Here is a 24,781-nt window from a genome sequence, read left to right as displayed (position 1 = left end):
GAGAGAGACAGGAGAGACACAGACTGTGTGAGAGAGACAGGAGAGACAGGCTGTGTGAGAGAGACAGGAGAGACACAGACTGTGTGAGAGAGACAGGAGAGACAGGCTGTGTGAGAGAGACAGGAGAGACACAGGCTGTGTGAGAGAGACAGACTGTGTAGGAGAGACAGGAGAGACACAGACTGTGTGAGATAGACAGACTGTGTGAGAGAGACAGGAGAGACACAGGCTGTGTGAGAGAGACAGGCTGTGTGAGAGAGACAGGAGAGACAGGCTGTGTGAGAGAGACAGGAGAGACACAGACTGTGTGAGAGAGACAGACTGTGTGAGAGAGACAGGAGAGACACAGACTGTGTGAGAGAGACAGACTGTGTGAGAGAGACAGGAGAGACACAGGCTGTGTGAGAGAGACAGGCTGTGTGAGAGAGACAGGAGAGACACAGACTGTGTGAGAGAGACAGGCTGTGTGAGAGAGACAGGAGAGACAGGCTGTGTGAGAGAGACAGACTGTGTGAGAGAGACAGGAGAGACACAGGCTGTGTGAGAGAGACAGACTGTGTGGGAGAGACAGGAGAGACAGGCTGTGTGAGAGAGACAGGAGAGACAGGCTGTGTGGGAGAGACAGGAGAGACACAGACTGTGTGAGAGAGACAGGCTGTGTGAGAGAGACAGGAGAGACACAGACTGTGTGAGAGAGACAGACTGTGTGAGAGAGACAGGAGAGACACAGGCTGTGTGAGAGAGACAGGCTGTGTGAGAGAGACAGGAGAGACACAGACTGTGTGAGAGAGACAGACTGTGTGAGAGAGACAGGAGAGACACAGGCTGTGTGAGAGAGACAGGCTGTGTGGGAGAGACAGGAGAGACACAGGCTGTGTGGGAGAGACAGGCTGTGTGGGAGAGACAGGAGAGACACAGGCTGTGTGAGAGAGACAGACTGTGTGAGAGAGATAGGAGAGACACAGACTGTGTGAGAGAGACAGGAGAGACAGGCTGTGTGGGAGAGACAGGAGAGACACAGACTGTGTGAGAGAGACAGGCTGTGTGAGAGAGACAGACTGTGTGGGAGAGACAGGAGAGACAGGCTGTGTGGGAGAGACAGGCTGTGTGGGAGAGACAGGAGAGACACAGGCTGTGTGAGAGAGACAGACTGTGTGGGAGAGACAGGAGAGACACAGACTGTGTGAGAGAGACAGGAGAGACAGGCTGTGTGAGAGAGACAGGAGAGACACAGACTGTGTGAGAGAGACAGGAGAGACAGGCTGTGTGAGAGAGACAGGAGAGACACAGACTGTGTGAGAGAGACAGGCTGTGTGAGAGAGACAGACTGTGTAGGAGAGACAGGAGAGACAGGCTGTGTGAGAGAGACAGGAGAGACAGGCTGTGTGAGAGAGCTAGGCTGTGTGGGAGAGACAGGAGAAACAGGCTGTGTCTGGGAGAAGCACTGTGGGGGGGACAGATGACCACAGAGGGAGAGGAACAGGTGATGAGCTGTACAGAGGGTTTCCTCGGTGTGGGAATGCTGGTGACATCATCCTGCTCTCCAGTGAAGTCCAGTGGAGTCAGCAGTGAGACACACTGACAGACACACACCTCTATTTCTCTCTGTCTCTACGTTTCTCATTCACACTCAGACAGCTTTGTTGGCATGAACAGTAGATTACAGTGCTGCCAAAGCAGATGCAATCAATGTAACGTCTACGTACATTTATAATACAAAGACATCATGGGACGCTGACATACAGCGTAAAGAGCATTATTGAGAGACAGTCGTTCAGTTGTTGAAGTGGTAACTGTTTACCTGAGATCTTCCTTCTGGAAAACCAAGACTCTTGTTTTGTTCAGATTGACTGTCAGTGCCCAGGTCTGACAGTCCTGCTCCAGCAGTGCCAGGTTCTGCTGCAGCCCCTGTTCTGTGGGCGACAGCAGGACCAGGTCATCTGCGTAGAGCAGGAACTTGATTTCTGTGGCGTGTAGTGTGAGACCAGGAGCTGCAGACTGCTCCAACATTCCTGCTAATTCATTGATATAGATATTGAACAGTGTTGGGCTCAGGCTGCAGCCCTGTCTCACCCCACGGCCTTGGGTGAAGAATTTAGTCCTTTTGTTTCCGATTTTCACTGCACACTTGTTCTGTGAGTACATCGGCCTCTCTGTGTCCGTCTGTCCAGGCTCCCTGCTGCACGCTGATAATCACTTCCTCTCCCAGTCTGTGTGCTGATCCAGCACAGACTCTCCTGTCAGTCAAACTGACCAACAGGTGTCGCCTGTCTTCCCCTGCAGACAAACTAATCCACACAGCCACACACACACTCAAACTCACACACACTGACACACACACACACTCTTAAACTCACACACACACTGACACACACAATCTCAAACTCACACACACTGATACACACACATTCTCAAACTCACACACACAATCTCAAACTCACACACACTGACACACACACAATCTCAAACTCACACACACTGATACATTCTCAAACTCACACACACTGACACACACACACTCTTAAACTCACACACACACTGACACACACAATCTCAAACTCACACGCACTGATACAAACATTCTCAAACTTACACACGCTGACACACACACCCTCAGACTCACACACACACAATCTCAAACTCACACACACTGATACAAACATTCTCAAACTTACACACGCTGACACACACCCTCAGACTCACACACACACAATCTCAAACACACACACTGATACAAACATTCTCAAACTCACACACACTGACACACACTCTCAAACTCTCTGACACACAAACTTAAATTCCCACACACACCCTGTCAAACTTATGCACTGACACAGTCAAACTCATACACACATCAAACACACCCTCTGTGTCAGTCAGTGTGTAGGGATGTCAGTCAGTGTGTCAGTCGCTGTGTTCGTGAACGTGTAGCTGTGTCAGTCCTGTGTCAGTCCTGTGTCAGTCGCTGTGTCAGTCCTGTGTCAGTCGCTGTGTGAGTCCTGTGTGAGTCCTGTGTGAGTCGCTGTGTCATTCGGTGTGTAGCTGTGTCAGTCGGTGCTCTGTGAACGTGTAGCTGTGTCAGTCGGTGTGTAGCTGTGTCAGTCCTGTGTCAGTCGCTGTGTCAGTGAACGTGTAGCTGTGTCAGTCGCTGTGTCAGTCCTGTGTCAGTCCTGTGTCAGTCGGTGCTCTGTGAACGTGTAGCTGTGTCAGTCGGTGTGTACAGTAGCTGTGTCAGTCCTGTGTCAGTCGCTGTGTCAGTGAACGTGTAGCTGTGTCAGTCGCTGTGTGAGTCCTGTGTCAGTCGCTGTGTCAGTCCTGTGTCAGTCGGTGCTCTGTGAACGTGTAGCTGTGTCAGTCGGTGTGTACAGTAGCTGTGTCAGTCCTGTGTCAGTCCTGTGTCAGTCCTGTGTCAGTCGGTGCTCTGTTAACGGGGTGGAGGGACAGAGAGAGTCGAGAGGGGGAGGAGTCTGAGTCAACAGTCTGAAGCAGCTGGGATCTGGATCAGAGAGGAGGGAGAGCAGGAGGAGCAGCGAGGACTTTTCAAAACAGTTCTCTCTCCGACAGTGTCCGCTGTCAGCACAGCACAGAGGGAGGCTCAGGGTGAGCAGTCTGTACTGAGGAAGAGCCTGGCGTCTCTGCTGAGGAAGAGTCAGGAGTCTGTACTGAGGAAGAGACTGGAGTCTCTGCTGAGGAAGAGTCAGGAGTCTGTACTGAGGAAGAGCCTGGAGTCTCTCCTGAGGAAGAGTCAGGAGTCTGTACTGAGGAAGAGTCAGGAGTCTCTACAGAGGAAGAGTCTGGAGCCTCTCCTGAGGAAGAGTCAGGAGTCTGTACTGAGGAAGAGTCTGGAGGCTGTACTGAGGAAGAGTCAGGAGTCTTTACTGAGGAATAGCCTGGCGTGTCTCCTGAGGAAGACTCGGGAATATCCCAGTCTGACACAGCTCCGGCCCTGGGCTGCTGTACGTCATCTTCATCATCATCAGTGTCCATCACCCACTGTCCACCTCTCTCTCTGTCCACCTCCTATTGTCCATCACTCACTGTCCACCTCTTCTGTCCCGAAGGAGAGACTGACAGCTGCAGAGAGACAGACAGCGCCCCCTCCTGGACAGACTCCTCCGGGGTCTCCTCAGGACTGTCCTTCTACAGTTTCCGTCTGCGCCTCTTCCTCGTTCTTCCTCAAGGCCTGTCCGTCATGACTCTCCTGGCGTCCGAGAGATCCCTGCTCATCCGGAACAAGTTCCGCTCCGGTAGGATTACTGAGGGGTTCTCTGTGATCTCCTCTCTCTCCCTGTGTCTCCTGTCCTGTTGTGTGTGTTTATGACTGAGGGGTTCTCTGTGATCTCCTCTCTCTCCCTGTGCCTCCTGTCCTGTTGTTGTGTGTTTATGACTGAGGGGTACTCTGTGATCTCCTCTCTCCCACGTGTCTCCTGTCCTGTTGTTGTGTGTTTATGACTGAGGGATTCTCTGTGATCTCCTCTCTCTCCCTGTGTCTCCTGTCCTGCTGTGTGTGTTTATGACTGAGGGGTTCTCTGTGATCTCCTCTCTCTCCCTCTGTCTCCTGTCCTGCTGTGTGTGTTTATAACTGAGGGGTTCTCTGTGATCTCCTCTCTCTCCCTGTGTCTCCTGTCCTGCTGTGTGTGTTTATGACTGAGGGGTTCTGTGTGATCTCCTCTCTCTCCCTGTGTCTCCTGTCCTGCTGTGTGTGTTTATGACTGAGGGGTTCTCTGTGATCTCCTCTCTCTCCCTGTGTCTCCTGTCCTGTTGTGTGTGTTTATGACTGAGGGGTTCTCTGTGATCTCCTCTCTCCCTGTGTCTCCTGTCCTGTTGTTGTGTGTTTATTACTGAGGGGTTCTCTGTGATCTCCTCTCTCTCCCTGTGTCTCCTGTCCTGTTGTGTGTGTTTATGACTGAGGGGTTCTCTGTGATCTCCTCTCTCTCCCTGTGTCTCCTGTCCTGTTGTGTGTGTTTATGACTGAGGGCTTCTCTGTGATCTCCTCTCTCTCCCTGTGTCTCCTGTCCTGTTGTTGTGTGTTTATGACTGAGGGGTACTCTGTGATCTCCTCTCTCCCCCGTGTCTCCTGTCCTGTTGTTGTGTGTTTATGACTGAGGGATTCTCTGTGATCTCCTCTCTCTCCCTGTGTCTCCTGTCCTGTTGTGTGTGTTTATGACTGAGGGATTCTCTGTGATCTCCTCTCTCTCAATTTCAGTTTCAATTCAAGATGCTATATTGGCATGACCAATGAATAAATCGGTGATGACACAACAATACAATTAACACAAACATCTACAGACATTTACAAAATAGACACATCGTAATACACTTACATACTCACATATGGAGCATTATTAGAGAGCATTATCTCTCTGTGTCTTCTGCCCTATTATGTTTGTTTATTACTGAAATGTCATTTTTGATCTCCTCTTTATCATAGAATTTCCTGCATAAACTGTTTATTGAATGTTTGAGGTTTAATATCTTTGTATCTTTCCTGAGGGACAGTGCTGTGACTAAGTTTTCAGTTCAGTTCAGTATATCAATGCAGTCTAGTCCAGCCTGGAGAGTCTCAGACTGCTCTGTCAGTGTCAGTGGAGTCTGATTATAATCCCAGTGAAGAACTAGTCCAGCTCCCAGTCCAGTCAGTCCAGTCCAGCCTGGAGAGTCTCAGACTGCTCTGGCAGTGTCAGTGGAGTCTGATTATAATCCCAGTGAAGAACTAGTCCAGCTCCCAGTCCAGTCAGTCCAGTCCAGCCTGGAGAGTCTCAGACTGCTCTGTCAGTGTCAGTGGAGTCTGATTATAATCCCAGTGAAGAACTAGTCCAGCTCCCAGTCCAGTCAGTCCAGTCCAGCCTGGAGAGTCTCAGACTGCTCTGTCAGTGTCAGTGGAGTCTGATTATAATCCCAGTGAAGAACTAGTCCAGCTCCCAGTCCAGTCAGCCCAGTCCAGCCTGGAGAGTCTCAGACTGCTCTGTCAGTGTCAGTGGAGTCTGATTATAATCCCAGTGAAGAACCAGTCCAGCTCCCAGTCCAGTCAGTCCAGTCCAGCCTGGAGAGTCTCAGACTGCTCTGTCAGTGTCAGTGGAGTCTGATTATAATCCCAGTGAAGAACTAGTCCAGCTCCCAGTCCAGTCAGCCCAGTCCAGCCTGGAGAGTCTCAGACTGCTCTGTCAGTGTCAGTGGAGTCTGATTATAATCCCAGTGAAGAACTAGTCCAGCTCCCAGTCCAGTCAGTCCAGTCCAGTCCAGTTTCTCAGACTGCTGATTTCAGAAGCGAGTGAGAGGGGAGAGTTAGAGGAAGAATTTACTTAGCAAGAAAGAGAGAGAGAGGGACAGCTGAAGAGGGGGAAGGGGTGACAGAAATAGCCTCTCTGGTGGAGAAATAGCTGCCCCCCCCCTCCACCCCCCCAGCTGGTCCTAACACTCAGCACACAGGTGCATGCTGGGAAACATCACCCCACCCCCCCACCCCAAACACTTTACCTGTCTGAGTGTCAGTGTGTGCGCCTGGCTCTCTCAGAGGGTGTGTGAGTGGAGGGCTTTTTCTGTGTGTCTGTGTACTGGCTTCTCGCCTGACAGCTTAAACAGCAGGTTCGTGTTCTCCTCTGTTTCTCAGTCCTGCAGTTACGCATACAGAACCGGAGACAGCAGACAGAGCTGAGCTCTGAAAACGGTAAGAGTCTCCAGTCCCTTATACCAAACTGTAAGGAGAGTTTAGAGACACAGACACTCCAGAGTCCCCTATATCAGCCTGTGAGCAGAGTTTAAAGACACAGACACTCCAGAGTCCCCTATACCAGCCTGTGAGCAGAGTTTAAAGACACACACACTCCAGAGTCTCTTATCCCAGTCTGTGAGAAGAGTTTAGAGACACAGACACTCCAGAGTCCCCTATACCAGCCTGTGAGCAGAGTTTAGAGACACAGACACTCCAGAGTCCCCTATACCAGCCTGTGAGCAGAGTTTAAAGACACACACACTCCAGAGTCTCCTATACCAGCCTGTGAGCAGAGTTTAAAGACACAGACACTCCAGAGTCTCTTATACCAGCCTGTGAGCAGAGTTTAAAGACACAGACACTCCAGAGTCCCCTATACCAGCCTGTGAGCAGAGTTTAGAGACACAGACACTCCAGAGTCCCCTATACCAGTCTGTGAGCAGAGTTTAGAGACACACACACTCCAGAGTCCCCTATACCAGCCTGTGAGCAGAGTTTAAAGACACACACACTCCAGTCCCCTATACCAGCCTGTGAGCAGAGTTTAAAGACACACACACTCCAGTCCCCTATACCAGCCTGTGAGCAGAGTTTAGAGACACAGACACTCCAGAGTCCCCTATACCAGCCTGTGAGCAGAGTTTAGAGACACAGACACTCCAGAGTCCCCTATACCAGCCTGTGAGCAGAGTTTAAAGACACAGACACTCCAGAGTCCCCTATACCAGCCTGTGAGCAGAATTTAAAGACACACACACTCCAGAGTCCCTAATACCAGCCTGTGAGCAGAATTTAAAGACACACACACTCCAGAGTCTCTTATCCCAGTCTGTGAGCAGAGTTTAAAGACACACACACTCCAGAGTCTCCTATACCAGCCTGTGTGCAGAGTTTAAAGACACAGACACTCCAGAGTCTCTTATACCAGCCTGTGAGCAGAGTTTAAAGACACAGACACTCCAGAGTCCCCTATACCAGCCTGTGAGCAGAGTTTAGAGACACAGACACTCCAGAGTCCCCTATACCAGTCTGTGAGCAGAGTTTAGAGACACACACACTCCAGAGTCCCCTATACCAGCCTGTGAGCAGAGTTTAGAGACACACACACTCCAGAGTCCCCTATACCAGCCTGTGAGCAGAGTTTAGAGACACAGACACTCCAGAGTCCCCTATACCAGCCTGTGAGCAGAGTTTAAAGACACACACACTCCAGTCCCCTATACCAGCCTGTGAGCAGAGTTTAGAGACACAGACACTCCAGAGTCCCCTATACCAGCCTGTGAGCAGAGTTTAAAGACACAGACACTCCAGAGTCCCCTATACCAGCCTGTGAGCAGAGTTTAAAGACACACACACTCCAGAGTCCCTAATACCAGCCTGTGAGCAGAATTTAAAGACACACACACTCCAGAGTCCCCTATACCAGCCTGTGAGCAGAGTTTAGAGACACAGACACTCCAGAGTCCCCTATACCAGCCTGTGAGCAGAGTTTAAAGACACACACACTCCAGAGTCCCCAATACCAGCCTGTGAGCAGAGTTTAAAGACACACACACTCCAGAGTCCCCTATACCAGCCTGTGAGCAGAGTTTAGAGACACAGACACTCCAGAGTCCCCTATACCAGCCTGTGAGCAGAGTTTAGAGACACACACACTCCAGAGTCCCCTATACCAGTCTGTGAGCGGAGTTTAGAGACACAGACACTCCAGAGTCCCCTATACCAGCCTGTGAGCAGAGTTTAGAGACACAGACACTCCAGAGTCCCCTATACCAGCCTGTGAGCAGAGTTTAGAGACACAGACACTCCAGAGTCCCCTATACCAGCCTGTGAGCAGAGTTTAGAGCCACAGACAGGCTGTGCCCAGAGCTGGAGACTGGTGCTCAGACTCTCCTCCTGTCCTCTCTCCTGGCTCCCTGGTCTTCGTCGTCCGGAAGGCGTGAGGACCAGCGGTGTCTCTGTCGCGGGAGAGAGGGAACGCAGCAATGGAGACCGGGAAACCGAGAAAGGAGGGGTGAGACCCTGATTCCTTCCTTTCAACACCGCTAGCACAGCGCAGTGACAGGGGGGTACAGTGGGGTACAGCGCAGTGACAGGGGGGTACAGTGGGGTACAGCGCAGTGACAGTGGGGTTCTGTGGGGGACAGCGCAGTGACAGTGGGGTACAGTGGGGTACAGCGCAGTGACAGTGGGGTTCTGTGGGGTACAGCGCAGTGACAGGGGGGTACAGTGGGGTACAGCGCAGTGACAGTGGGGTTCTGTGGGGTACAGCGCAGTGACAGTGGGGTACAGGGGGGTACAGCACAGTGACAGTGGGGTACAGTGGGGTACAGCGCAGTGACAGTGGGGTACAGGGGGGTATAGAACAGTGACAGTGGGGTACAGTGGGGTACAGCACAGTGACAGTGGGGTTCTGTGGGGTACAGCGCAGTGACAGTGGGGTACAGTGGGGTACAGCACAGTGACAGTGGGGTTCTGTGGGGTACAGCGCAGTGACAGTGGGGTACAGGGGGGTATAGAACAGTGACAGTGGGGTTCTGTGGGGTACAGCACAGTGACAGTGGGGTACAGGGGGGTATAGAACAGTGACAGTGGGGTACAGTGGGGTACAGCGCAGTGACAGTGGGGTTCTGTGGGGTACAGCGCAGTGACAGGGGGGTACAGGGGGGTATAGAACAGTGACAGTGGGGTTCTGTGGGGTACAGCGCAGTGACAGTGGGGTACAGTGGGGTACAGCGCAGTGACAGGGGGGTACAGGGGGGCACAGCGCAGTGACAGTGGGGTTCTGTGGGGTACAGCGCAGTGACAGTGGGGTTCTGTGGGGTACAGCGCAGTGACAGTGGGGTACAGTGGGGCACAGCGCAGTGACAGTGGGGTTCTGTGGGGTACAGCGCAGTGACAGTGGGGTACAGTGGGGTACAGCACAGTGACAGTGGGGTTCTGTGGGGTACAGCGCAGTGACAGTGGGGTACAGGGGGGTACAGCACAGTGACAGTGGGGTACAGTGGGGTACAGCGCAGTGACAGTGGGGTACAGTGGGGCACAGCGCAGTGACAGGGGGGTACAGTGGGGTACAGCGCAGTGACAGTGGGGTTCTGTGGGGTACAGCGCAGTGACAGTGGGGTACAGTGGGGCACAGCGCAGTGACAGTGGGGTTCTGTGGGGCACAGCGCAGTGACAGTGGGGTACAGGGGGGTACAGCGCAGTGACAGTGGGGTACAGGGGGGCACAGCGCAGTGACAGTGGGGTTCTGTGGGGTACAGCGCAGTGACAGTGGGGTACAGTGGGGTACAGCACAGTGACAGTGGGGTTCTGTGGGGTACAGCGCAGTGACAGTGGGGTACAGGGGGGTACAGCGCAGTGACAGTGGGGTTCTGTGGGGTACAGCGCAGTGACAGTGGGGTACAGTGGGGCACAGCGCAGTGACAGTGGGGTTCTGTGGGGCACAGCGCAGTGACAGGGGGGTACAGTGGGGTACAGCACAGTGACAGTGGGGTTCTGTGGGGTACAGCGCAGTGACAGTGGGGTACAGGGGGGTACAGCACAGTGACAGTGGGGTACAGTGGGGTACAGCGCAGTGACAGTGGGGTACAGTGGGGCACAGCGCAGTGACAGGGGGGTACAGTGGGGTACAGCGCAGTGACAGTGGGGTTCTGTGGGGTACAGCGCAGTGACAGTGGGGTACAGTGGGGCACAGCGCAGTGACAGTGGGGTTCTGTGGGGCACAGCGCAGTGACAGTGGGGTACAGGGGGGTACAGCGCAGTGACAGTGGGGTACAGGGGGGCACAGCGCAGTGACAGTGGGGTTCTGTGGGGTACAGCGCAGTGACAGTGGGGTACAGTGGGGTACAGCACAGTGACAGTGGGGTTCTGTGGGGTACAGCGCAGTGACAGTGGGGTACAGGGGGGTACAGCGCAGTGACAGTGGGGTTCTGTGGGGTACAGCGCAGTGACAGTGGGGTACAGTGGGGCACAGCGCAGTGACAGTGGGGTTCTGTGGGGCACAGCGCAGTGACAGGGGGGTACAGTGGGGTACAGCACAGTGACAGTGGGGTTCTGTGGGGTACAGCGCAGTGACAGTGGGGTACAGGGGGGTACAGCGCAGTGACAGTGGGGTTCTGTGGGGTACAGCGCAGTGACAGTGGGGTACAGCGCAGTGACAGTGGGGTTCTGTGGGGCACAGCGCAGTGACAGTGGGGTACAGTGGGGCACAGCGCAGTGACAGTGGGGTACTGTGGGGTACAGCGCAGTGACAGTGGGGTACAGTGGGGCACAGCGCAGTGACAGTGGGGTTCTGTGGGGTACAGCGCAGTGACAGTGGGGTACAGGGGGGCACAGCGCAGTGACAGTGGGGTTCTGTGGGGTACAGCGCAGTGACAGTGGGGTACAGTGGGGCACAGCGCAGTGACAGTGGGGTTCTGTGGGGTACAGCGCAGTGACAGTGGGGTACAGTGGGGTACAGCACAGTGACAGTGGGGTTCTGTGGGGTACAGCGCAGTGACAGTGGGGTACAGGGGGGTACAGCGCAGTGACAGTGGGGTTCTGTGGGGTACAGCGCAGTGACAGTGGGGTACAGTGGGGCACAGCGCAGTGACAGTGGGGTTCTGTGGGGCACAGCGCAGTGACAGGGGGGTACAGTGGGGTACAGCGCAGTGACAGTGGGGTTCTGTGGGGCACAGCGCAGTGACAGGGGGGTACAGTGGGGTACAGCACAGTGACAGTGGGGTTCTGTGGGGTACAGCGCAGTGACAGTGGGGTACAGGGGGGTACAGCGCAGTGACAGTGGGGTACAGTGGGGCACAGCGCAGTGACAGTGGGGTTCTGTGGGGCACAGCGCAGTGACAGTGGGGTACAGTGGGGCACAGCGCAGTGACAGTGGGGTACTGTGGGGTACAGCGCAGTGACAGTGGGGTACAGGGGGGTACAGCACAGTGACAGTGGGGTTCTGTGGGGTACAGCGCAGTGACAGTGGGGTACAGGGGGGTACAGCGCAGTGACAGTGGGGTTCTGTGGGGCACAGCGCAGTGACAGTGGGGTACAGTGGGGTACAGCGCAGTGACAGTGGGGTACAGGGGGGTACAGCGCAGTGACAGTGGGGTTCTGTGGGGCACAGCGCAGTGACAGTGGGGTTCTGTGGGGCACAGCGCAGTGACAGTGGGGTACAGTGGGGTACAGCACAGTGACAGTGGGGTACAGGGGGGTACAGCGCAGTGATGGCAGCAGTTTTCTGCATCTCCTCAGGAAGAGCCCCCCGCTGCGGACCCCCCGAGTCTCGCTCTGTGCTCGGAGAAGGGTGCCCCTGCTGTGCTGACGCCCCCGGTGCCCCCGGTCTGGCCCGGCGGGCAGCGGATCCCGCAGAAGAAGGCCCGGCTGGCGCAGGACCTGAGGGACGCAGTTCTGGGTCCAGCAGGACCACTGGAGCTCCTGCAGAAACACCTCCTGCCCCTGGAGCCGGGTGAGAGACAGGGGGCACTGAGGGGGGCGGTGTGTCAGAGTGTCACTGTGTCACTGTGTCACTGTGTCACTGTGTCAGAGTGTCAGAGTGTCACTGTGTCACTGTGTCACTGTGTCAGAGTGTCAGAGTGTCAGAGTGTCACTGTGTCACTGTGTCAGAGTGTCAGAGTGTCAGAGTGTCACTGTGTCACTGTGTCAGAGTGTCACTGTGTCAATGTGTCAATGTGTCAGAGTGTCAGAGTGTCACTGTGTCACTGTGTCAGAGTGTCACTGTGTCACTGTGTCAGTGTGTCAGTGTGTCACTGTGTCAGAGTGTCACTGTGTCAATGTGTCAGAGTGTCAGAGTGTCACTGTGTCAATGTGTCAGAGTGTTAGAGTCTGTGTCACTGTGTCAGAGTGTCACTGTGTCACTGTGTCACTGTGTCAATGTGTCAGAGTGTCACTGTGTCAATGTGTCAATGTGTCAGAGTGTCAGAGTGTCACTGTGTCACTGTGTCAGGGTGTCACTGTGTCAATGTGTCAGGGTGTCACTGTGTCAATGTGTCACTGTGTCAATGTGTCAATGTGTCAGAGTGTCACTGTGTCACTGTGTCAATGTGTCAGGGTGTCACTGTGTGCCTCTCTTCTCTCAGTTTCCTTCCCACAGTCCTCTGAGGGCTTCGATGATGACATCACAAGCTCCTCCTCCTCCTCTCCCGAGCAGCTCGGGGGCCAGCCCTCCCCGGGCTTCCCCCCGTCGCCGGGGCGACCGGGCGACCCGTCGCTAAGCGACCTGTCCCCTGGCCCCTCCCCCTCGACCGGCAGCAGCAGCCCGAGCGGCTGTCAGGTGAGACAGCGAGAGGACGGCGCGCCGGCGGGGGGCCGGGGGGGGGGGCGCTCGGCCGGGCCTCACCACTCCTCTCCCCGCAGTGCAGCCTGGTGTTGCTCCCGGCAACCGAGAGCGGCCGCCAGCCGGGGGCCGCGCCCGACTCCATGGCAACGCCCAGGAGAGCCGCCGCGCCGCTGCTGCCCAAGGTAGGCTGTGCCCACCGGAGTCCCGCCGGGGCCCCGCCGCGCGCGCTCCGCCCCCAGGGCCCCACCCCTCCCCTCTCGGTCTCTCGCGCAGGCGGCCGCCCCCCCGCCGGCCCGCCCGCCGCGCCCGCGCCGCCCGCCCGAGGCCAAGCCCAAGATGAGGAAGCTGAAGTACCACCAGTACATCCCGCCGGACCAGCGCGGGGAGGGCGGGGCCGGGCCGGCCCCCCCGCCCGCCGACCCCGCCTACTCCCGCCTCCTGCAGCAGCAGCAGGTGTTCCTGCAGCTGCAGATCCTGAACCAGCAGCAGCCGCCGGCGCCCGCCGCGCACAGGTAGGGCTCCGGCGCCCGCCGCGGGGAGGGGGGGCCGCTCGCGCCCCGCACGCTGACGGACTCCCTCTCTCCTCCCCCCTCCCGCCCACCAGCCAGCAGGTGGTGAGGTTCACCGCGGCCCCGCCCCCGGCCGGCCCCCAGCCCCTCCCCCTGAAGCCGGGCCCCGCCCCCGGCGACCCGGGCCCCGCCCACAAGCTGGAGCTGCTCCCGCCCAACCTGGACGACCTCACGGTAAGGGGCGGGGCCTCGCCGGGGGGGGTGTGGCTGCGGCGAGCCGGAGGGACGAGCTCTGTTCCCCCCGCAGGTGTCCGAGCTCCGGCAGCAGCTGAGGAAGAGGGGCCTGCCGGTCTCGGGGACCAAGCCCTCCCTGCTGGAGCGCCTCAAGCCCTTCCAGATGCCCCGGGCCAGCCTGCACCCCGCCCCCGCGCTCGACCTGGCGCCCCTGGGGTTCCTCGCCGCGCCCCCGGCCCCCCCGGCCCCCCCGGCCCCCCCGGGCCCCGCGGAGGCGCCGGCGGCCTGGAGGCCCGAGGCCCAGGGCTGGCAGCGAGTGGAGGAGGAGCTGAGCGTCGAGGCGGAGATGCTGAAGAGGATGAGGATGTGGCACAGGGAGAGGAAGAGGGAGAGGGAGGCTGGGGGCCGGGACGTCAGCGGCGGCGGCACTGAGGAGGTGTGTCCAGTAGTGTCCAGTCAGTCAGGGTCACTGTGCTGTAGTGTCCAGTCAGTCAGTGTCTCTGTGCTGTAGTGTCCAGACAGTCAGTGTCTCTGTGCTGTAGTGTCCAGTCAGTCAGGGTCTCTGTGCTGTAGTGTCCAGTCAGTCAGTCAGTGTCTCTGTGCTGTAGTGTCCAGTCAGTCAGGGTCACTGTGCTGTAGTGTCCAGTCAGTCAGTGTCACTGTGCTGTAGTGTCCAGTCAGTCAGTGTCTCTGTGCTGTAGTGTCCAGTCAGTCAGTGTCTCTGTGCTGTAGTGTCCAGTCAGTCAGTGTCTCTGTGCTGTAGTGTCCAGTCAGTCAGTCAGGGTCACTGTGCTGTAGTGTCCAGTCAGTCAGTGTTTCTGTGCTGTAGTGTCCAGTCAGTCAGTCAGGGTCACTGTGCTGTAGTGTCCAGTCAGTCAGGGTCACTGTGCTGTAGTGTCCAGTCAGTCAGGGTCACTGTGCTGTAGTGTTCAGTCAGTCAGTCAGTGTCTCTGTGCTGTAGTGTCCAGTCAGTCAGTCAGTGTCTCTGTGCTGTAGTGTCCAGACAGTCAGTGTCAATGTGCTGTAGTGTCCAGTCAGTCAGGGTCACTGTGCTGTAGTGTCCAGTCAGTCAGTCAGGGTCTCTGTGCTGTAGTGTCCAGTCAGTCAGGGTCACTGTGCTGTAGTGTCCAGTCAGTCAGTGTCTCTGTGCTGTAGTGTCCAGTCAGTCAGTCAGTCAGTCAGGGTCACTGTGCTGTAGTGTCCAGTCAGTCAGGGTCACTGTGCTGTAGTGTCCAGTCAGTCAGTCAGGGTCTCTGTGCTGTAGTGTCCAGTCAGTCAGGGTCACTGTGCTGTAGTGTTCAGTCAGTCAGTCAGTGTCTCTGTGCTGTAGTGTCCAGTCAGTCAGTCAGGGTCACTGTGCTGTAGTGTCCAGTCAGTCAGGGTCACTGTGCTGTAGTGTCCAGTCAGTCAGGGTCACTGTGCTGTAGTGTTCAGTCAGTCAGTCAGTGTCTCTGTGCTGTAGTGTCCAGTCAGTCAGTCAGTGTCTCTGTGCTGTAGTGTCCAGACAGTCAGTGTCAATGTGCTGTAGTGTCCAGTCAGTCAGGGTCACTGTGCTGTAGTGTCCAGTCAGTCAGTCAGGGTCTCTGTGCTGTAGTGTCCAGTCAGTCAGGGTCACTGTGCTGTAGTGTCCAGTCAGTCAGTCAGGGTCACTGTGCTGTAGTGTCCAGTCAGTCAGTGTCTCTGTGCTGTAGTGTCCAGTCAGTCAGTCAGTCAGTCAGGGTCACTGTGCTGTAGTGTCCAGTCAGTCAGGGTCACTGTGCTGTAGTGTCCAGTCAGTCAGTCAGGGTCTCTGTGCTGTAGTGTCCAGTCAGTCAGGGTCACTGTGCTGTAGTGTCCAGTCAGTCAGTCAGTGTCTCTGTGCTGTAGTGTCCAGTCAGTCAGTCAGTCAGGGTCACTGTGCTGTAGTGTCCAGTCAGTCAGTGTCTCTGTGCTATAGTGTCCAGTTGGCCAGTGTCACTGTGCTGTAGTGTCCAGTCAGTCAGTCAGTCAGGGTCACTGTGCTGTAGTGTCCAGTCAGTCAGTGTCTCTGTGCTATAGTGTCCAGTCGGTCAGTGTCACTGTGCTGTAGTGTCCAGTCAGTCAGTCAGGGTCACTGTGCTGTAGTGTCCAGTCAGTCAGTGTCTCTGTGCTGTAGTGTCCAGTCAGTCAGTCAGCGGTCACTGTGCTGTAGTGTCCAGTCAGTCAGTCAGGGTCACTGTGCTGTAGTGTCCAGTCAGTCAGTGTCTCTGTGCTGTAGTGTCCAGTCAGTCAGTCAGTCAGGGTCACTGTGCTGTAGTGTCCAGTCAGTCAGTGTCTCTGTGCTATAGTGTCCAGTTGGCCAGTGTCACTGTGCTGTAGTGTCCAGTCAGTCAGTCAGTCAGGGTCACTGTGCTGTAGTGTCCAGTCAGTCAGTCAGTGTCTCTGTGCTGTAGTGTCCAGTCAGTCAGTCAGTCAGTCAGTCAGTGTCTCTGTGCTGTAGTGTCCAGTCAGTCAGTCAGGGTCACTGTGCTGTAGTGTCCAGTCAGTCAGTCAGGGTCTCTGTGCTGTAGTGTCCAGTCAGTCAGGGTCACTGTGCTGCAGTGTCCAGTCAGTCACTCAGGGTCTCTGTGCTGTAGTGTCCAGTCAGTCAGTCAGTGTCTCTGTGCTGTAGTGTCCAGTCAGTCAGTCAGGGTCACTGTGCTGTAGTGTCCAGTCAGTCAGTCAGTGTCTCTGTGCTATAGTGTCCAGTCGGTCAGTGTCACTGTGCTGTAGTGTCCAGTCAGTGATGATGAGCCAGTGTCCAGGTGGTCACTGTGTTTCCTCCTGTCCCCTAGTCCTGCGAGACTGCCCTCCATCCTTTCCTGCAACAGGAAACAGGAAGCCAGGGGGCGGGCCCTGAGGGTGACGGACAGGCAGACGTTTTCTCCAAGCAGGTAGGCGTCAGTTGTCCGCTTGGCTCGGGAGACAGACTGGGGCAGATTCCAGCAGCATTCACCCCAGGGGGGAGGAGGGGGGCAGCTGGGTGCTCACCCCTGTAAGAGAGAGGAGTGGGAGCCAGTCAGGGGTTACTGGGGGGGCTGATGCACTGGTGGTGGGGGGCGCAGAGCCCAGACTGACCCCTGGGATCAAGGGCAGTGCCGGTGGGGGCGGGGCTGACCAGCGGCCTGGTCTCTGTGCCCCCCAGGTGCTCTGCGTCCAGCCATGCGAAGCGATTGGCCAGGACTTCGAGTTGCCGTTGGAGATCACCGTGAGCCCCGCCCAGGCCCCGCCCACGGGGCGGACCCTGGAGGAGGAGCTGCAGGAGGCCATCCAGCGAGTGCAGGTGAGGGGTCAGGGGCCAGGGGTCAGGGGTCGGAGTTCACAAAGAGAGGGCGTGAGAGGCAGGGAGGGACAGCTGACTCTTTGTTGACTACGTATGTCTCACTTTCCTCAAGGCGACATCTGGACTGAGGGAGAGACTCCACAGCACCCCAGTGAACCCCAGTTTAAGGGGACCTGCAGTCCCAGTTTCTCCGACTGTTTATTAAATCTTTGTAACAAAATATGTGTTGATGAAATTGAAAAAATGACTAATCTGGAACTGAGCACAAAGCCGTGAGCGTTGCGAGAGGGCTGTAAGAGGCCCTGTGGCCCAGAGCTTGTGAGAACTGTGACGCGATGCGGCCCTTCCTGCTCACTGGTCCTCGTGCTGCCTGATGTGCTGTGATGCAGAGTGAATCGTCCAGCTTGTGCAGCAGGTCTGTCCCACAGTGTGATCTGCAGCAGCGCTGACAAGTCAGTCGTGTTTGTGGGTAGGAGCGTCTGGAAGAGGAGAGCCGTCTTCCTGCTGGGCTGTAAGAGCTGATTCACACGCCTGCTTGTTCACAGTGGAACAGAGCTGCTTCAGCTCGTGCTGAGTCTCTGGCGCTGGGCTGCACTGGGAACTGGGGCTGTCTGTGATGGCAGCAAGAGGTTTTACACCTCGCTGTGCACATTTTACTTCTATTGTGATTGGAAATGTGCTCATCAGTGCCTATTCTTTCTAACCCTGAAATATAAAAACAGCCTTGCAGTTGGCCTTTAATAAAGACACACTGACCACACAGACTGGACCTTTAACTCTCTCTGTCTTTGTTGCCAGATGGCTCCCAGTCAGTCCATAGACGACATCCTGGACACTCCTCTGAGCTGCACAGGTGAGACTCACACTCCCATCAGCCCTGACCACACCCTCAGTGTCCAGTCAGTCAGTCAGTGTCTCTGTGCTGTAGTGTCCAGTCAGTCAGTCAGTGTCTCTGTGCTGTAGTGTCCAGTCAGTCAGGGTCACTGTGCTGTAGTGTCCAGTCAGTCAGTCAGTGTCTCTGTGCTGTAGTGTCCAGTCAGTCAGTCAGGGTCTCTGTGCTGTAGTGTCCAGTCAGTCAGTCAGGGTCTCTGTGCTGTAGTGTCCAGTCAGTCAGTCAGGGTCACTGTGCTGTAGTGTCCAGTCAGTCAGTGTCTCTGTGCTGTAGTGTCCAGTCAGTCAGTCAGTGTCTCTGTGCTGTAGTGTTCAGTCAGTCAGTCAGGGTCACTGTGCTGTAGTGTCCAGTCAGTCAGTCAGGGTCTCTGTGCTGTAGTGTCCAGTCAGTCAGTCAGTGTCTCTGTGCTGTAGTGTCCAGTCAGTCAGGGTCACTGTGCTGTAGTGTCCAGTCAGTCAGTCAGTCAGGGTCTCTGTGCTGTAGTGTCCAGTCAGTCAGTGTCACTGTGCTGTAGTGTCCAGTCAGTCAGTCAGGATCACTGTGCTGTAGTGGTCAGTGGTCAGCGGTCAGTGTCTCTGTGCTGTAGTGGTCAGTGGTCAGTGGTCAGTGTCTCTGTGCTGTAGTGGTCAGTGGTCAGTGGTCAGCGGTCAGTGTCTCTGTGCTGTAGCGGTCAGTGGTCAGTGGTCAGTGGTCAGTGGTCAGCGGTCAGCGGTCAGCGGTCAGCGGTCAGTGTCTCTGTGTTGTAGTGGACAGCGGTCAGCGGTCAGCGGTCAGTGTCTCTCTCCTCTTCTCTCCAGACTCCCTGTCCTCGGTCTCGGAGCTGCAGGCCGCTGTCCCCGCCCCTGTGCTGCCCGAGCCGCTGTGCCCATCGCTGTCCCTGGAGCTGCCCGCCTCCCCTCCGCCGGCGCCCCCCGCCCCGCCCTCCCGCAAGCGCAGCCGCGAGCCGGGCGGCCCGGACCCCGCGGACTGGCTGGAGGCGCTGACCAGCGGCCTGCGCCCCACCACGCCCCCCGCCGCGCCCTTCCTGGAGTCCGACTTCGGCCTGGACTCCGAGCTCAGCGTGAGCCGCGTGCTGGACCTGATGGTGGAGCAGTGGTGAGGGGGCGCGGCCCGGGGCGCCCCGAAACACACTCCCACCGCCGCCGCAGGGCCTGACGCAGACGCCCCCGCCGTGCCCACGGCGAGCGAGTCGCCCCAGGGCCCCAGACAGAACCCCCAGCACATAGGGGAGCCCCCTCAAGCACAGCAGCGCTGCGTCAGGAACCGCCACCGCAGGGCCTGACACAGACGCTCAGGAGCTCCTACCAGAGGTCAGAGCTCTCCTGTGTTTGAACTCTTGATATCGGGGTGACAGAGCTCTCCTGTGTTTGAACTCTTGATATCGGGGTGACAGAGCTCTCCTGCGTTTGAATACTTGGTATCGGGGTGACAGAGCTCACTGGTGCTCTGACTCTTGATACCGGGGTGACAGAGATCACCTGTGTTTGAACTCTTGATATCGGGGTGACAGAGCTCACTGGTGCTCTGACTCTTGATATCGGGGTGACAGAGCTCTCCTGTGTTTGAATACTTGGTATCGGGGTGACAGAGCTCACTGGTGCTCTGACTCTTGATATCGGGGTGACAGAGCTCACTGGCGCTCTGACTCCTGATATCGGGGTGACAGAACACACCTGTGCTCAGAGAGAGTGTGACTTTCTTTCCCAGTATGCCCAGTAGCTGATGTTTATGAGTTCACAGAGAACACTGGACGTCCCTGGAGCCGACAGTCAGGTTGAATACCTGAGCCCAGGGCAGCTGGGGGGACACACTGTACCCAGCTGCGGTGCTGTAGGACTGCGGGGTGCCCTGGCGTCAGTGTCCAGTGCTGGGTCTGTCACCCTGAGGTTAATTTATTGCAAAGTTCTCGATTAATTTATCCCCTGTTGCGAAGTTGCGTGCTGGAGCAGCAGAGTCAAAAATAAAGTCTTAACCGATTGTTCTGCTCGATCTCTGTCGCCTGACCTCCTCTCTGCTGCGCTGGGGTGAAGCAACACAGCTCTCGCCCACAAGGCCCGAGCACAGGCCGGACAGGTAGTCTGGGGTCACGGGTTCGAGTCTGAGCTGGGCTGCTGGCTGTCCTGTGGCTGGAGCTCTCCAACACACTTCAACACTATACACATCAACAAAGCACAGCTCAACACAAGACAGTTCAAGATGACACAACACCGGCTGACACACTGCAACACAACACAGCTCAAGGGAACACAATTGAACACAACACGCTTCAACAAAGCTCCTCAAAACACACTTTATTTCAATGTCGTGCTAAACATACGACAACAGTCATCACGTGGGTAGAGAGTTACCCGCTGATCATTATTTACACAAAATGTTACATTTCAGACACAACTGAGGTTCTCTGCACTTTGCAACACACAGCTGCAGCACCAGAGGGGGCTCTGCAGGACCCGCAGGTGAGCTTCCTGTGGCCTGCTGTACATCCGCTAAGGGCGCCAGGGGTCCTCTTCCACGGCGTGTTCCAGGCTCCCGCCACCCTCGGTGCAGAGGAGACCCTCCTGTTCTCGGTTTCGGGGCGCCTCTGCGCAGGTCCCCCTCGTGCGCGCAGAGCGAGGCGCGAGAGAGGGCGGCCTGTTTGTCCCCTCCAGCCTGGACCCGTCTCTCTCTCTGCTGTCCTGGGCGTTGTGAGCCAGAACTGGGGCTCAGCACACTGTGACCACGGCCTGCCCGGCGTCGCCCGGACCCCAACTCATCCTCCTGCCCAGAGCCCCTGCAAGAGGAATCGGCAGCCAAGTTACAGCACTTTGGTGTTGGGTGTGACCTGATTGGCTGTGAAGGGTGATTGACAGCAGTACTGGCCAGTCAGGGTGTTACCTGATTGACTGTGAAGGGTGACTGACAGCAGTACTGACAGGTAATGATTGGCTGTGATGCTGTTACCTGATTGGCTGTGAAGGGTGACTGACGGCAGTACTGAGTACTGACCTCTCTGTGCTCTGCTGGTGAGCAGGAAGTCAATGACAAATCCTACAAGGGCCACAAGCACCAGAGCGCTGAGGACATGACGCCACAGCAGGCTGACGGACCCTGAGGGACAGGAAAGACAAAATAAAGTCAAGTAAGAAAGACGAGAGAAACAGATACAGAGAGAGAAGAGCTCAGGCTGTTCTCACCTCTCTGCTCAGCTCCAGCGCAGTCACTCTGCTCAGAGCTGATGTTCCTGTACTGATAGACACAGCAGTATGTCGGAGGATAGTCAGGGCTGTGGGGGACATGGAAGCTGACTGCACTCTCTCCTGCTGCAGCCTGTTCCTCTCCCAGAGAGGCCCTGCTGTGAGGCTGCCGCAGGTGGAAGACAGCTCCGGTGATCTCTGAAGGGGCTTCACAGAGAACCAGCGTCTCAGGGCCCCGTGTGGAGACAGAGACAGACGGCTTCCCCAGATCTGAAACAGAGAGACACAGGGCGGAGTCAGGAGGCGTCTGGGTGTCTCGGACCCAGTGCCGACGGGAGAGCGGGCAGGCTGCGGCTGCCTGGCCCAGCAGGAGGCGCTGTTTCGCCTGGAGAGAGCCTGCCAGCGTGGCCTGGGCCGGGGGGCGCAGCCGGGGGCAGCTGAAGATTTCCCACAGGGCAGTGGGACTGAAGGAGGGCGCGCAGCTCCTTACCCATCACGGTCAGCGTCGCGGCCTTGCTGCGCGGAGACAGCAGGTAGACCTGACCCACGGTCAACAGGTACTGACACCTCAGCTGGACCCTCCTGAACACACTGCGGCGCCCCCCGGTGGCCAGCCGAGCCCCAGTGAAGGACCTCCGGCAGGCTGGGTGACTCTCAGTGAGTCGCGCTCCCTCGGTGTAGAAGGAGCAGTGAGACACAGAGACAGACTGAGGCACCTCACAGCTCAGCTCCACGGAGTCTGTCTCTCTGACCACTGCAGGGCTCACTCTCAGCTCAGGCTCCGGGGGGTCACCTGCAGGACACAGCAGAATGCCAGCCAGCTCGTATTAAAACCTCATACTGACCAACACCTGGACTGTGTGTGTGTGTGTGTGTGTGTGTGTGTGTGTGTGTGTGTGTGTGTGTGGCGGAGCTAGTGTGGTGATGTCAGCGCCCTCACTGCGTGTAGCAGGGACCTCAGCTGCCTTGGCTGGGGGGGTCCCCTTTAGCTCACACGCCTGGTGACCTGTTGCGTTACGCCGAAGACCCCAGGTGTGGGGGCCGGAACGGGCGGCGTTGGGCACGACCCCGCTTGGAACCGTGACTGTCACATGTGGGTGACTGACTGACCCCTTACTGACCAACACCTGGACTGTGTGTGTGACTGACCCCATTCTGACCAATGAGCTTTCTGTTCCTCTCTGACATTGTTTCTGACAGAATACATTGGAGACTGGTATAACTGTGTTTGTGACACAGAGATACAAACAGCACAGTGAAGTGACTTATTAAAACACTCACCCAGCACCTGTACTGTGGTCTTGTCACTGCGCTGTGAGCGAGAGACTGGGTCTCTATACTCACAGCTCAGATCAACAGCAGTGTACAGCCCAGTCTGTCTCAGTCCCTGAAGAAGCTCTGTCCCAGTCACAGTGAAGAGGCACTCATTCCCTGAGACTTTCAGAGTCCTGAAGACACTGGGATCTGTGTGTCTGTACAGCTCACAGCTGATTCCTCTCACAGACTCAGGAGCCACACAGGTAACAATGATAAAACCTTCTAAAGTTAATACCGGAGAGTTCACACCAACAGCTGGTCTCTGCTTTTGACCTGGGAACAGAGACAGTCAGGGTGTTGTTAATATCTGTGACAGGAACAGAGACAGTCAGGGGGTTGTTAATATCTGTGACAGGAACAGAGACAGTCAGGGGGTTGTTAATATCTGTGACGGGAACAGAGACAGTCAGGGGGTTGTTAATATCTGTCACAGGAACAGAGACAGTCAGGGGGTTGTTAATATCTGTGACAGGAACAGAGACAGTCAGGGGGTTGTTAATATCTGTCGCAGGAACAGAGACAGTCAGGGGGTTGTTAATATCTGTGACAGGAACAGAGACAGTCAGGGGGTTGTTAATATCTGTGACGGGAACAGAGACAGTCAGGGGGTTGTTAATATCTGTCACAGGAACAGAGACAGTCAGGGGGTTGTTAATATCTGTGACAGGAACAGAGACAGTCAGGGGGTTGTTAATATCTGTCGCAGGAACAGAGACAGTCAGGGGGTTGTTAATATCTGTGACAGGAACAGAGACAGTCAGGGGGTTGTTAATATCTGTGACAGGAACAGAGACAGTCAGGGGGTTGTTAATATCTGTGACAGGAACAGAGACAGTCAGGGGGTTGTTAATATCTGTGACGGGAACAGAGACAGTCAGGGGGTTGTTAATATCTGTCACAGGAACAGAGACAGTCAGGGGGTTGTTAATATCTGTGACAGGAACAGAGACAGTCAGGGGGTTGTTAATATCTGTCGCAGGAACAGAGACAGTCAGGGGGTTGTTAATATCTGTCACAGGAACAGAGACAGTCAGGGGGTTGTTAATATCTGTCACAGGAACAGAGACAGTCAGGGGGTTGTTAATATCTGTGACAGGAACAGAGACAGTCAGGGGGTTGTTAATATCTGTGACAGGAACAGAGACAGTCAGGGGGTTGTTAATATCTGTGACAGGAACAGAGACAGTCAGGGGGTTGTTAATATCTGTGACAGGAACAGAGACAGTCAGGGGGTTGTTAATATCTGTGACAGGAACAGAGACAGTCAGGGGGTTGTTAATATCTGTGACAGGAACAGAGACAGTCAGGGGGTTGTTATTATCTGTGACAGGAACAGAGACAGTCAGGGTGTTGTTAATATCTGTCACAGGAACAGAGACAGTCAGAGGGTTGTTAATATCTGTGACAGGAACAGAGACAGTCAGAGGGTTGTTAATATCTGTGACAGGAACAGAGACAGTCAGGGTGTTGTTAATATCTGTCACAGGAACAGAGACAGTCAGGGGGTTGTTAATATCTGTGACAGGAACAGAGACAGTCAGAGGGTTGTTAATATCTGTGACAGGAACAGAGACAGTCAGAGGGTTGTTAATATCTGTGACAGGAACAGAGACAGTCAGGGGGTTGTTAATATCTGTCGCAGGAACAGAGACAGTCAGGGGGTTATTAATATCTGTGACAGGAACAGAGACAGTCAGAGGGTTGTTAATATCTGTGACAGGAACAGAGACAGTCAGGGGGTTGTTAATATCTGTGACAGGAACAGAGACAGTCAGGGGGTTGTTAATATCTGTGACAGGAACAGAGACAGTCAGGGGGTTGTTAATATCTGTCACAGGAACAGAGACAGTCAGGGGGTTGTTAATATCTGTCGCAGGAACAGAGACAGTCAGGGGGTTGTTAATATCTGTCACAGGAACAGAGACAGTCAGGGGGTTATTAATATCTGTCACAGGGACAGACAGTCAGGCTGATACTGACCTTCAGCTTCAATGTAGAGACCTGGGAACACAGATGGAGAGAGAGTGAGAGAGTGAGAGAGAGAGAGGAAGAGACTGAAAGTGAGTGAGCTCAGAGAATGACACTCCTCACACACACTGTTGCACACAGTCTGATGAGGCAGAGAGACGTGTAGGAAAACAGTCTTACAGCCTCTCAGTGCTGACAGAACTCCTCTCCCTCCAACATTCAAAATACACAAACACACACCACACACAGACGGACACACAGGGGGCCACCCTCCAGCGTGGGCAGAGGAGAGAGAGGGGAGAGGAAAGCAGGAAGAGAAGGAGTCACTCACAGGTTTGCAGGAGGAGAAGAACCACACAGGACGCCATTTTCAAAACAGTTACAAGCGTCCGGCCCTTAATGATGAAATT

The 24,781-nt window shown here is 55.7% G+C and overlaps 2 protein-coding genes across 3 annotated transcripts; one reads left to right on the top strand and one right to left on the bottom strand.

Annotated features, from left to right (window-relative positions):
- Positions 1–3,385: 3,385 nt before the first annotated feature.
- Positions 3,386–19,902, top strand: LOC148640486 (myocardin). 2 transcript variants are annotated; one of them, XM_088620186.1, is made up of 14 exons: positions 3,393–3,956; positions 4,062–4,247; positions 6,611–6,667; positions 8,650–8,726; positions 11,954–12,167; positions 12,799–12,992; positions 13,076–13,180; positions 13,272–13,510; positions 13,603–13,741; positions 13,815–14,177; positions 16,534–16,632; positions 16,884–17,021; positions 17,820–17,874; positions 18,711–19,902. In XM_088620186.1, exons 2-14 carry the CDS (start codon positions 4,193–4,195, stop codon positions 19,010–19,012), a joined length of 2,037 nt encoding a protein of 678 aa, XP_088476312.1. In that variant the 5' UTR covers positions 3,393–3,956; positions 4,062–4,192; the 3' UTR covers positions 19,013–19,902. The 2 variants fall into 2 exon arrangements, with proteins under 2 accessions (XP_088476311.1, XP_088476312.1); XM_088620185.1 differs by having other exon boundaries at positions 3,386–4,247.
- A 287-nt stretch (positions 19,903–20,189) lies between these two features.
- Positions 20,190–24,759, bottom strand: LOC148640485 (uncharacterized). Its single transcript, XM_088620192.1, has 7 exons — positions 24,703–24,759; positions 24,384–24,404; positions 22,368–22,676; positions 21,577–21,879; positions 21,087–21,356; positions 20,854–21,000; positions 20,190–20,683 (listed from the first exon to the last, which is right to left on the bottom strand). Exons 1-7 carry the CDS (start codon positions 24,737–24,739, stop codon positions 20,616–20,618), a joined length of 1,155 nt encoding a protein of 384 aa, XP_088476318.1. The 5' UTR covers positions 24,740–24,759; the 3' UTR covers positions 20,190–20,615.
- Between the last annotated feature and the right edge of the window lie 22 nt (positions 24,760–24,781).

Source organism: Lepisosteus platostomus, chromosome 25, assembly GCF_059453375.1.
Source record: "Lepisosteus platostomus isolate fLepPlt1 chromosome 25, fLepPlt1.hap1, whole genome shotgun sequence".
Lineage (NCBI taxonomy): Eukaryota > Metazoa > Chordata > Actinopteri > Semionotiformes > Lepisosteidae > Lepisosteus > Lepisosteus platostomus.
This window is presented reverse-complemented; position numbering and strand designations above follow the sequence as displayed.